Raw genomic sequence first — 14,078 nt, 5'->3', positions numbered from 1 at the left:
TTACTTATTGACTTATTCATACTTCAAAAACAGCATCAATAAGTGATGAACATAGGGGGGATCAAAATAAAATAAATAAATAAATGAAATAAAAATCAACCAGCCACCCTCCTCCCCTGACAAGTAAAGAACAGTCCCTTCATAAGTAAAGAACAGTCCCTAAAGTGCGCTGAGGTTTGAGTAATGTGAACGGCTCGTTTCCCCTCTGACACGTAACATACCTGTGTGCCGCCACGGCTCGGCTGTTCAGGCACTTCTGGACAAGTGTTTTGACAAATGACTTGCGTTGCCGCCCTTACACGCAAAACATTTGTCTCTCCACCATCGTTATCTATCTAAAGGTAGGCTACAAGCTTGAGTTGGTATGTGCGCTGTCGTGTGTGTGTGTGTGTGTGTGTGTGTGTGTGTGTGTGTGTCTGTCTGTCACTGGAACAACAGCCCCACCCCCCTGCTCTCCACTCACACACAGCAGGCAGCCAGGGTGAGCGACACAGATCTCTCGTCTTCAGCGAGAATAGCAAAAATGATGATACAATGACGGATAATTGACAGAGTTGGTGAGATAAATGTGCAAGATAACGTTTATCTTGTTAAAAAAAAAAAAAAAAAAGGCAACTGCTCCAGTACCGATAGCAGAACCGTTAAGGTCAGAGCTTATCAATACTGTGGTCTTGAAGAATGTAGCCCCGGTGCTCGTTCAATACCGGAGTTCGGTACCCATCCCTAGAGGCCCGTTGCCACTGCAGGAACTTTGGGGTAATTTTACGGGGCCGGGGCCATTGGTGCGTGTCTCCACCGCAGGAACCACCCCCGAAGGACAGAGTTCCGGAACTTTTACAGGGGCTAAACAAGTCCCTGCCTCGGGGTAGGTACTTAGAACGGCCCCAAAAGACTCCTGGCTGGGGCTTGGGGGTTACTTGGTGCTGATTGGATATACTCAAGGAGGGATGTGACGTCAACAGAAAGCAACAAAATAGCCGGCATTTTTAAAACTCAGCAGACGAGGGTTAGCTCGTTCATATAGCTTCCTCCGCCATATAAAAAAAACTTACTAAATGGCCCGTGAAAAAAATATTCTTTCCAGTGGATATCTTAGTTACAACATGATTGAGCTAGCAAAGCAGTTTTGTGTTGCTATGTGTGGTATTTATTCAGTTTTGGGAAATCACGATGTCTAGAAAGCATCAGTGGCTGCCGCTGACAGGGACAGCTAACAGCAGGCTAATATCAGGACGTGATCTGTTAAAAGCCTCCCGTTGTCGGATACGACATGAAACTACTCCAGTTAGCTCAATCATGTTGTAACTAAGACATCCGCTGGAAAAAATATTTTTTTCACGGGCCATTTAGTGAGTTATTACAGACACCGCTAAGGGCTATCAGCTAACAGCGTCCCTACGTCACCCCGGTAAATGGTCGCACAATGATTACGTCACATCCAGAGCCCGTAACTTTACAGGAACCCTCCTCCTACTCCGCTCTCAGTGGAGACACGGCGGTTAAGAGGGCCGAACGAGAGGACGTTCCTGTAGTAGTTCCTGCCCCCCAAATAGTACCAGGAACTTCTTCAGTGGAAACGGGCCTTAGGTATTACAAAAGATTTTTCACAATATTCTGACTTTTTTTAAGACCAAATGATAAACTGAGAAACTAAATAGCACATTGATTGCTAAGGAAATATAAACATTGGCCCGCAAACTGTAAGCATGTCCCAACGTTATGATGGATGTTGAGTTGAGCCTGATAATATGTGGCTGAAAGCTTGATCAGACTTGCTTGATATATCAAGCAGTGAAGCTGTCAGGTAGCAATCAATGACTCACAGTCTCAGCTGTAGCACAGGTGTCACTGGGCCTATAATTGATCCATCATGCAGCCTGGCTGTATTTTGTAGTCTGTTGGGAATTTGGTATTATGATAACTCCTCTTTTTATTAACAGAAAACACATCAAGACAACATTGTTTCAACTAACTGACTGTGGCACAATTTATCCATCTTTGTAGCATGTGGTTGTGCGCCAGCTTACTGCTTGTTTATTGAGTTTTGGCAAGTAATAATCGAGGTGTTTATGGAGGGTTTTGAAGCGTATGCTTTATTGACTTGTACTAAATTAATTAACCGGATTATTTTAACAGCAGGATGCATTGATTTGATTGATTTATTTTAATGAGAAATGTAAAAACGCCCACCAGTTTGCTCTGATGCGTGGCATAGTAGACTAGCCACATAAAACTGGAGCTGTGCAATGCATGTGCAAGTTCCATGGTCAGTGTAGTATTTAGTTGATTATAATGGATGCACTCTGCTGTGGGTTGAACTGATGCAAGATGGCTGATGCAAGTTGAACCAAGTGTGACGGTTAACAGCTGAGTTTGAAGTGTCCTAAAATGGCCACCACACACAAGATGGACCCATAGATTAAGCATAACAACATTAGCACCAGGCCCCCAGAAAGTGCACTGGACCTGTAAACCAATTTGATGTAGTGGTCAAATTGTGTAATTACTACTCCCTGGTCTGTTACGTGATTCCTTTGGGCCCATAGACTTAAATTGGAAAAAAACACATCTGTTAACTGATGGATACATTTTTTGGGGGACGTTACAATCCCTGCAAAATGACACGTTTCACGATCTGGATTAGATCCATTTGGTCCGATAACAATTTGAAAGTCTAGAAAAGCTGCAATATTAAATGTTTTTACCCCCATTGAAGTTACTGCAGGTCTAAATCTGAAGTTAACTGCTTGGCTGGTGAGGTTGTCTAGTTCACGTTGCTCTATGGGCCCCAAGATGACGAAGATCTGGTTAATTTTATACATGGTAGGTCGAACTTTTTTGGTTTCGTGCACCACAGAGCAACTTCAATAGGAATGAACGGTAGATGAATTGGGAACGCAGGGATGTGCAAAACCATTCACCCAAGGAAATCTAAATTACGACCAGAATAATTAAGCCTCCTTTTCGCCATCAACTCTTTTACCACACGGCGGCGGCCTTAAGTAAGAGAAATTCTTTTCCTACTTAGCAGCGTTGATTCAGGCGGACGTTTCTTTCCGAGGACCCCCGGACTATCGCTTTGTGGCTTCACTTCACAGCCTTCCAGCAGGGTGATACAAACTGGAACGCAGCGGTGAGGGGCGGTGGAGCCTGGTGGCGGTGTCCTTTTGGATGGCCCTCAAATGTTGGTTCTCTTAAGCTGCAGAAAGTCTCTGGGTTTTGGCAACAGAACCACTGTGACAAGTGGCTGGCAGCCGCTGGCTCCAATGAATCTGGTGTGAAGAGGCCGGTTGAACAGGCGCTTGTCTACTTTGTTATGATTACTCGTTCATAATGAAGTTGAAAACAATCTCGTTGGCCGTTAGATCTTGTTATCAAAGTTACTATTAACGCGCATAAAAATGTTGAAATCGGCTGGCTTCTTCACTTCAAGTATAATGTTACTGAAGGCACTGGAGATAAAAGAAAAAAATGGATGAGCAAAATTTAAAAGTTTGAAATAACTTTAATCGTGAGCAAGTAAGAGTTGCGCAGGAACCGTAACTGGCTAAAACATAAGATACGGCAAAAGCAAGTGGACAAAAACGAAAAAGGTGGAAAAAAAACAAACTACGAAGAGTACGGAAAATGAAGTAGAAGAGATTAAGAGACAAAAAAAGAAGAGCAAGAAAGAGAGATGCGCTGCGCTCACTTGTTTTTATCTGGCCAAAGTGGGCGGGTTTGTTAAGGCAGTCTCTTAGTTGTAAATAAGCTTATTATTTTATTTTGGAGGAAAATTAATCAATCAATTAATTTTATTTATAAGCCCGATATCACAAATCACAATTTGCCTCACAGGGCTTTACAGCATACGACGCAATTAATGAACTTTTAATGAAACTTTAATTTGTGAGATTATATACTTTAGCAAGTTACGCGCGATAGACACATACTCTTCCCATTATGGTCAAAATCAGCTCTTAACATCAAATTAAATTTAATATTATTATTATACCACATATATCAGCAGAACACAAGTATTAACTGTTTCGTATACACACACTCTAGACTAAGTTGCAGTAGCAATAAAACAGAATGAGAAGGCACATATTCATGAAAACAAGTTGATTAATCAATCCAACTATATTTTAACTCATAACTTATTTTAAATATAATATGGGACTCCTTAAGGGGAACCCTCCTTAACTACCGTCACAAGATGGCAGTATGGCTCCATGTTAGATGAGGGATTAAAAACCTTAATTCGTAATTTCCTTATATTTTGTCTTAAAAGATTAAAAAAAATATCATTCAACTAACAAACAAGGATTATGCACATTTACATTTATAACATGGATAACATGTAGCAGGGACAGGATGTATTTGGACTTAAGAAGCATTGTCTTACGAAGTCGTGTTGCCCAAGCTGAATTCTTTTAAGATGTTATTAACATCCGGAGCCTTGAAGGATCTCAAGTGAACTTTTGACCTCTTCTTGGCATAAGGATGGCTGTAAGGAGCGTTTGTCAAGACTGGGGTGATGCCGGGGTAGAGTCCTAAACATTTGACCCTCCAGTGGTCTCTCGTTGTCTATTCTAGTCCAATCTGGAGAGTTTAGACTACTGGTGTCCCTACAATGATGTTCATCATAGATTGATCTGTTAACTTTGATTTTTTATAAATTAATCGTTTGGTCTAGGGCTGGGCAATATAGCGATAGTATATCAATATCATGATATTGGGGCGCTGTGGTTCAAAGAAAATCAGCTGTTCGATCCTTCCTCCATTCTGCATGTCAAAGTATCCCTTGGCAAGATGCTGAACCCCAAATGGTTCCTGATGGCTGTTCCATCAGTGTGTGAGTGTGTGTGAATGGTTACTGAGTAGCAGGTGGCACCATGTACAGTAGCTTCGGCCACCAGTGTGTGGTGTTTGTGTGTGTTTGTGTGGGTGAATGTGACATGTAGTGTAAAAGCTCTTAGATTGGTCGGAAGTCTTGGTTGTACATTGTACAGACACACCCGAGATAAACATTTTTGTTGCCCTAAGTAGGCGCTGTCTCACAGCAGCCCTAAGCCTTTATCAACTAAGTCATTATACCCACATTACTATAATTATTAATAAAAAAAATCATTGTGTAAATATTTTGTGAAAGCACTAAGATTATTGTGATTTTTTATTTTCTCCACATTATCCAGCCTTAGTTTGGTCTATAAAATAGTGAGAAATGGAAGAAGAGGAGGGAGAGCAGAAGAACTTTTTATCATCTGGTGACCAAAAGATGAATTTAATCTAGGGATGCACCGAAATGAAAATTTATGACCGAAGCCGAATAATACTAAACGTTTGGCCGAATACCGAATACCGAATATTGTTGCAGATGAACCCCCTCCAGATTAGTGTTGTCACGGTACCAAAATTGGATCCCACTGTATGATACCAGTGAAAATATCATGGTTCTGAGTAGTATCACGATACCACAGCGAAAATGAGCCAGATGTGCCTTTTGTCATTTATAAAAAGATAAATCACTTTTCTATAATACATCAATGATATTTCAGTGGAATAAATTACTTATTGACTTATTCATACTTCAAAAACAGCATCAATCAATGATGATCAAAGTAAAATAAATAAATAAAATAAGAATCAACCAGCCACCCTCCTCCCCTTCATAAGTAAAGAACAGTCCCTAAAGTGCGGTGAGGTTTGTGGGCCGTGAACGGCTCGTTTCTCCTCTGACACATCACATACCTGTGTTCGGCTGGCTCGGCTGTTCAGGTACTTTTGGGCAGTCATGACGCCAAGAAAAGGATATTATTGGAGCCGACTTCCCGTCGCCGGTAAGCCGATGGCCGCCGTATTTGACAGGAATACATTACTGTCTGTGTCTGTGACCCCCGTTCAACCCACAACCGATGGGATTCGCCTTTCGTTTCTGCTGGTGGTTGAAATCTGTAGGTTGCTCGCACAGCGTGCTGAATGATTTAAGCCTATTTTGCTCGCTCAAAACTATTTTTAGTCGCAAATGCAAGTGCCGTGACGGGCGGATCGCCACACTGCCGACATTTTACTCAGCCCGTCACGGCACGCTGTTTGATTGCGTTATCAAAACACGCCGCTATTATTCGGCCTTGCTTTTAACTTATTCCACAGAATACCGAATGTGTGTTTTTTTGCAATATTCAGCCGAATATATTCGGTTACCGAATATTCGGTTCATCCCTAATTTAATCATTGCAGTATTTCCTTTCATGCTTTGTTTCTGATTTAATTGTTACCTCCTTTGGTTTTTGTTGCTGCGAATATTTGGCAGTTTGCCCTCTTTGAGACTTGTTAAAGTACCTTGTCAAGTTTTGCTTCTCTGTGCCAGTGATAGCTGTGGCTGGAGGCATAATGGTTTAGGGTTGTCTGTGTGTCCGTCCCATTCTTGAGAACATGATTTCCTCAAATTTGGCACATATGTTCACTTGGACGAGTGATCAACTGATGAATTTTTCAGGTCAAAGGCCAGGGTCACCTTGACTTTGTCTGCCTCCTTCTCATGAATGTGATATGTCAAAAATGCCTTAAGGGAATTTCTTCAAATTTGGCACAAATGTTCACTTGGACTCAGTGATGAACTGATTAGATTTTGATGGTCAAAGGTCAAGATCACTGTGACTTTCATCTATCTCATTCTCGTGAATGCAATATTTTAAGAACACCTTGAAGTAATTTCTTCAAATTTGGCACAAATGTTCACTTGGACTCAACAATGAAGTGGTTGGATTTAGGTGGTTTAAGGTTACTGTGACCTTCCATCTGTCTCATTCTTGTAAATGTCATATCTCAAGAGCACATTGATTGAATTTCTTTAAATTTGACACAAACATCCACTTGTACTGAAAAATAAACTGATTAGAATGTTGTTGTTGAAGGTCAAGGTCAGCGTGACCTCACAAAATATGTTTTTGGCCATAACTCAAGATTTCATACGCTAATTATGACAAAACATCACACAAATGTCTGATCGGATAAGATAATGACGTAATGACATTTTATATCCAAAAGGTCAAAGGTCACCTTCACTGTGACATCATAATGTTCTGCATAAAACACTTTTCGGGCCATTACTCAGTGTCATATCTTAGAAACATAAGAGGACACAGATACTGAATTGGTGACACTAATCTTGGGTGTCCACCTTGAAACTGCGCTGATTGTACAGATCTTCTGTGCTGTCGGGGAAAGATGTATGTGAAGCATCAATGTTTTCAGACATGGATGTTAACTGTAAGAGAAACTTGACTGGTGTGCACAGAGACATACAACCACGGGATGGTAATTCTAGTTTCTGTTGGAATAGGATCCCAGGGCGTTGTGTATCCTGCCCCAATGGTCCTGGTTGCCATGGTAACTAATGAGGCTCGTTTAGATGAAGGGTATAAAGGTGTAGAACTGGTGCTGAACCGAGAGAAGGTCGCAGTGGTAATGAGCCAGCTGGGGTGGTTCTTTCAGCAGATGTGGAGCTTTACTGTTTCCTTATATGCGCAGTGTTACTGTCTGCTGGTCTGGCTGTGTGAGGTGTCTGATTACAGTGCTGCTGACAGTAAACTACCGTCTCCCCCGGGGTATTAATCTAGCAATTAAAAATCCCCAGCCTGTGTGTTCACAGCTGCGGCAGTTTATGTTAACATTTAATATTCAGGTGACTTTTATCAATAACATGTTGCAGTAAACTCAGCTGCAGAACACGTTTCAGTTTCTGGGTCACATTTAACGAGTGATGAGGACATCAGACGGCAGAAGGTCACAGCACTCAGAACCAGCAGAAATTATGTTGATATAGGGATGGGCAATATATCGACTATATTGCGGCTTTTTCCCCGTGAAATGTATTAAATGTAGGGCTGCCCCTTTAGGGCCATTAGTCGACTACTCACCCACATGTTTACCATATTAACTCAATTATTGAATTGTATATTTTGTATGGGGCAACACAATGGTTTGAGTTTAAGGTCTGAGAAAGAATAGTATCAGTAACATTATTAACACTGTGCTACATTACAGAGAAATACTGTACTAATAAACCTTGATTAATATGGGCCTATATTTTATCTACAAGTGCACGTCACACACTGAGCGAGCCGCCTGTTAATGTTGCTGTCGGGAAAGCAGTAATGATTGTGCTAAGTGGCTAATGGGCATGTAGCTACTTCCATGTTTCAGATGATACGTCATGTTTGTAGTCAACCAATGAAGATGAGTTTACATATCACCTTGGGTCCGTCCTTCACCTTCTCAAAATGATCCCACACTTGGGGCGTCGGTAGCGTAGTGGATAGTGCCGGCACCCCATGTACAGAGGCGATGCTTCGCTGCAGCGGTCGCAGGTTCGATTCTGGCTTGCAACCCTTTGCTGCATGTCATCCCCCCCATGTCATTCTCTCTCTCTCTCTCTCTCTCTCTCTCTCTCTCTCTCTCTCTCCCCATTTCACACTGTCCTGTCAATTAAAGGCAAAAAGTCAAAAAAAAAAAAAAAATCTTAAAATGATCCCACACTTTGGATTTCCTGCCTGACATGTTATTAACTAGCCTATGGAATAACCACAGGTACCAGCCCTGGAAATAAGGGACTGTACACATGCCGTGTCTTAAACTGCCTGTAAATCGCGAGGTCGGGCTCTGAGCGCTACTCTTGTGCCTTTCTGTACCAGGTTTCAAGACTATCCTGAGAGCAGAGCTGATCTTCTTCCAGGCGCTGTATACAGCTGTGTAGACCTATCATCCGTGGGACAGATGTAAAGCTCTGGGTAGCCCTGCACTAACATGATCAACTTTTCCTTATTTATCAGACTGAATATTTACAGAAGAAGGGAAAGACATCGGCTGTGATTGGTTTGTAATGTGACTCCTGTCTGACTGCTGAGCATGGCCTCTTGCTGTGTCTGTCCTTTCAAATTAATTTCTCAGATAGTCCTATCGTGTAGGTTTTGATTTATTTTGACAAGGAGCAGCTCCTAATAGAGTTTCACATTGTTGTTTATTTATTTATAACTTTTTTTTTCTGTGACTAAGTAACAAATTAAATCTTGCTGACTAATGATCTGTCTGGTCGACTAACGTTTGGTCGACTATTAGGGGGCAGCCCTAGCATTTACTGAGTAACAAGTTACTGCCTGGCACTGAATGGGAGTAACAAGATAAATTAAGTCTTGTTTTAAAATGCCTCGGTGTCTGCCATAGCTGCAAGCTTTATGTTTTAGGGTTGTACGTATGTATGTACGTCCTAACCTCGTCAAGATGTTTTCTCAACAATGGCTTGAAGGAATTTCTTCAAATTGGGCACAAACACCCACTTGGACTCAACAATAAATTGAGAAGAGTTTGGTGGTCATAGGTCAAGGCCACTGTGACCTTGCCTTCATCTCACTCTCGTGAACGCAATATTTTTTAAGAATACCTTGAGGGAATTTCCTCAAATTTGGCACAAACATCCACTTTGAATCAAGGATGAACTGATTTGACTTTAATGGTCAAATTTCAAGGTCACTGTGACCTTGCATCCATCTCTTTCCTGTGAACTATATATTTCAAAAGTCCTTACTGATGTTGAGACATAATTTAAGTTTTAAATAAGTTGATAATTGATTTAATTCAACAATGTGGGTACAACTTAATCTTTTTGTTTTTGTTTTAAGATAACCGTTTTCCTGTTGTCTGACTCTAAGAAAACTTAAGTGACGACTTCCAAATACTACAGTCAAACTCATCCTAACCAACTTTGTTATACAATGAATAGGAAAGTAGAATATTGGGACTTACAAGGTGTTTTGACAATATCAGAAAAGTAGTTGGTCGTTTCTGTTCCTTTCTGTGATTCTATTTAACCGAATGCTTTCTGTATTTTTCTGGCAGGACTAGTAACATGGCTGACGCGGCTCGAGGTCCCGTGGTTGGCCGGCCATTGGCATTTGCCAATGAAGAGCAGAGGGCGGTCCACTCCTGGTCCAGGATCTCGTCAGCAGGGCACACTGTCCTCCTGGATGCTCTAAAGATCCTCAGTCCGATGTCCCGTGACCTCTCGAGCAGCGAGGAGCTGGTAACCTTCCTGCAGGAGCTGGGTGAGGAGGGCCACAAGCCCACCGTGCTGCGCAGCAAGGACGTGTATGGCTACCGCTCCTGCACAAACCAACCCTTGACTCAAGATATGCTGAAGCCACCCAACAGAAACGTCAGACCGACCGCCAAGAGGAGGGGGAGGAAGCCCCCGGCCAAGAAGAGAGAAGTGCACCCATCCTGGAACACCTCCAAGAACCCCAAGATTCAAGGGGTCCGCCCTCCAGAGCTGCTGGTGGACCATCGTGCCATCATCTGCAACAGGACACCCATTCGGACTGTAGAGATGTCGCAGGTGCGGCCGTGCCTCAGACTGACCAACATTGCGGGCCTGTCCGGCTTCCATACGGCCAGACTCCAGATCCACACTTCCTGGGACCCGTCATCAGAGGCACCCTCTGTTGCCTTTTCACAGCAACAGCACCCTCCAACGCTTTCAGGAATACCTTTGCAGCCTTCTCAGAACGGTGGTGGGGCGTCCACCAAAGCTGTGGCCTTGTTCAGCCAGAAGAGCCTGTCCTGCCCTATTCGACTGGACGGCGCCCTCATCGGAGATTCTGCACCGGTCTTCTACGCAAATGGACGGGCGTTCCCAGAGACTCATACAGAGCTGACCAGTAATGGCTGGAGGGGCAACGGCCTCCACCGGGAGGGTCGGGGCCCCAAGGAACTGAACAACTTGACCCGCCAGCGAAACGGCTGGAAGGACAAAAACAGTCTTAGATGGAAAGTGATAAAGGTGGATGACTCTCGTTCTGTGGCTGAGGCCCGCAGAAAAGCGCAGAAGATCCTACAGGTCAACCTGTCTCCAGTGATTCAGATCCAACCTCTCAACGATGTGCTGAGAGACTTCAGATACCAGAAAAAATGACAGTGTCTCCAAACCTACACACACCCTTTGGAAGAAGTTAGTGTTTTGTCTGTTGAAGTTCTGGGTACTGAAAGGCATTTAGCTTTTCCCAGCAGGCTGGGAATTTTCACAATCTAGTTTACTACAGCCAACCATCATTCTGGTTTTGAGTTGACTGCCTGCTTGCTGATGAATTTTGGGAGGCACCATTCACTGTGACTGTTAGGTCAAAAGAGAATTTCCTGCCCTTCAACGAGGCACTGGGTGCTCACAGTTGTTTGAAGAGTATGATTCATTTGAAGTATGGCGCAATTTTGTTAAAAAATATTTTTTACTTGTAGCGCTTGAAACTGTGCTGTCACTCCACGGCGCCCTATTTTCCACTGGAAAGAAGAACAAAATAAAACTAGTCACGGGACAGGATGATCCCACTTGACGCACAGATGAACTGGTGGATGAGCAGCAGGGCGGGTGTCCAGAGTCCTCAGACGAGCAGACGTGGTGGTTGGTTGGTCCCAGCAAAACAAATTAACTAAAGGAGGGAAAAAGAGAAAAGTGTTTAGTTTGTCTTCCTTTTTTTGTATTTTTGTGGTGTTTCCACTGGAAATCAGGAAGGCTCTAGGAGCGAGTACTGCAGGGAATCAAACCCGCAGCTCATACAGAGATAGATTGATACCTGGATGAACTGTTTGAACTACAGTCCTTCACAAAGTGTTCCTTTGGTTTAGTTTATCCACACACATGGAGACAAAAGACTCAAAGTAGTTTTGACCATTGGGAAGATTTGATGTCTTAAAATAACACAACATGAATCAATTAAACAAACTGTGGAAAGTAGCAAGTATGGAAGAGGACTTGGGCCTTGTTTTTTGACTTCTCAGATTAATCTTTAAATAGTAATTTTGGGAAATCATTGAGAATTCTGAGATAAAAGAACTCTGACTTCAATTTTCAGGTTTTCTTTTGTTTTCTCATTATTAAACTTGACTTCAGAAGGCTTTTTTTTTTTTTTTTTTTTTTACAATTTATTTATTGTTTTTGTTTTTTTTGTTTGTTTTTTTACAGAATCTTGGCTTTTTTTTGCTTAGAATTGTTCCATTCCTTGACGTGGCCCTGGTCCACCTCCATAAGTTAAACAGGTTTTACACCAGATACAAAAACGACCATCAGCTGTTGGTCTAGTGCTGCTCAAGGTTTACTTTTGTCCAGTACATTTCTGTACTTAATTGGCAACTGTCAGTTGGAGTCTTGATGGTAGGACATTTGTTTCGCTGATTTGAAGATGTTTGTGGGCTGCAGGACTGTTTGTTTCCTGGCCAGTTACATTTGAAACTCCAGCATCAGAAAGTTAAATCCCCCATCAGAACTCACCTGTGCTCTGCTGAGTTGATGGAGAGAACTGCCCAACAAACTCAACTTTATAGTATCTTGACTTCCTCCGCAGTGATTTAACAGTTGTGGCTCACCTTAAAACTAAAAGAAAGGCACTTTGAGTGTGTCACAGTGCTTCAGTGTCATTGTTTCCTAAATGAGAAAGTCATTGACATTCTTATTTCCTATATTATGAAAAAAAAAGTGGAATAATCTCAAAAATTTGGTTTAAGTTTCTTTAAACCCACGCTGGTTTTCTGCCACAGGTGCTAACTTTGCGACGTTGGTGCTGAATGAAATGGCACAAGAATGTCATCATATTTCTGTGTTTTGTAGTTCAGATCGGAGCATTTAGGAGCACTGACTTCCCGGGTTATTCTCTGAGGGACTGATAGCGCTGCTGCCCCCTGCAGGTTCGGATGAGCATGCCAAACCGCCTTGTGTGCTTTCCAAAGGGTTTCTATTGTGAGGAGCCACCTGAGTCCATTTTCATGTTATTGTCTGTGAGAAACTCCTGTGAATTCCCCTAAAACTTCTGTTCGCGATGTTTGGACAAAACCACATTCCAAGAGACAAATGTTTATTTTTGACTTTGGAAACAGTACTTTAACACAAACTCTTAACTCGTAGTCCCCTTACTAGCCTTTTCTGGAGTAAATATGACTAAAAGCTCTGGAAAAAGCCAATAAGCGACCTTTGTCAAACTACATTTTTATTCTTTTTCAGAAATATTGACTGTTTAAACCACCAGATCTTAAAGTCCAGACAAAACAGAACTAAACCACCATCAGGTCAGTAAAGGATTTTTGTTTTTTAAAAAAAGATAAAGACTTAAAAGATTAAATTGGATTTTCAAACACCAGTTTCATGTTTAAATGCTGTGGACGCTGTTACGGGCAGCTTAGTAGAAAGAACTTATCAGATTTTAAGTGAAAAACTGAGCTTTCAGGTTTGAAGTCCTTGCATTAATCTCAATTTAGCAGTCTGTTCCCCAATTCAAACTGAGACCACATCAGTGTTTAGTGGTCGGCTTTACAGAGTTCCACAGCTTTGTTCTGGTGAATTTTGTGTTCTGGAAGATCCCCCTCCCCCACTTCTAGATCTTCTTTCTGTTAGTCTTGTTCTGTGTGCAACACTTGTATAATATTGTATTTCCTACATGATCTTTGAAAAAAACTTTTTGTTCAATAAAATGAAATGAAAAGAATCTGTATTTTTTTTCTTCTTCTGTTAACTAAAACATTTTTCACAACCTGACTTGCATAAGTCTGATGCTGAGAAAGTTTAGTTTCATTGCCATTTGATTTACCTTCTTAGACTCCTCACTCACAAAGCCACAAGTGGTACGTCACTGAGAAACAATTTGGGGATTAGTCCATCACCAGAAAAATGTTTTGATAGAGTAAGTGTTAAAGTTGTTTTTGTTATTCAAGAATGAAGATGAACTGCATGGATTTTGGCAGTCAAAGGTCAAGGTCACCTTGACCATATCTGGGATCGTTCTTGTGAATGTGATATCTCAAGAACGCTTTGAGGAAACAGACTCAAGGATAGAATTTGGCGGTCAAAGGTCACTGTGACTGCATCCATCACATTCTCATGAATGGGATATCTCAAGAACGCCTTGAGGGGATTTTTCACAATTTTTGCACAAATATGCACTTTTACTCAAGGATGAATCTATTAGATTTTGATGGTCATAGGTTAAGGTCACCATGACCACAATATCTCAAAAAACAACTTGAGTGGGGGCGTCGGTGGCTTAGTGGTAGAGCAG

The 14,078-nt window shown here is 41.9% G+C and overlaps 1 protein-coding gene across 1 annotated transcript in view; it reads left to right on the top strand.

The window, feature by feature from the left end:
- Positions 1-13,508, top strand: part of ccdc71 (coiled-coil domain containing 71) — a 41,319-nt gene extending 27,811 nt beyond the window's left edge. The window contains exon 2 of the mRNA XM_033625560.2: positions 9,880-13,508. Within this exon, the coding sequence (XP_033481451.1) occupies positions 9,890-10,951 (1,062 nt within the window). The 5' untranslated portion in view covers positions 9,880-9,889 and the 3' untranslated portion in view covers positions 10,952-13,508. The remainder of the gene's footprint in view (positions 1-9,879) is intronic.
- The last annotated feature ends 570 nt before the right edge of the window (positions 13,509-14,078 follow it).

Source organism: Epinephelus lanceolatus, chromosome 1, assembly GCF_041903045.1.
Source record: "Epinephelus lanceolatus isolate andai-2023 chromosome 1, ASM4190304v1, whole genome shotgun sequence".
Classification (NCBI taxonomy): domain Eukaryota; kingdom Metazoa; phylum Chordata; class Actinopteri; order Perciformes; family Serranidae; genus Epinephelus; species Epinephelus lanceolatus.
This window is presented reverse-complemented; position numbering and strand designations above follow the sequence as displayed.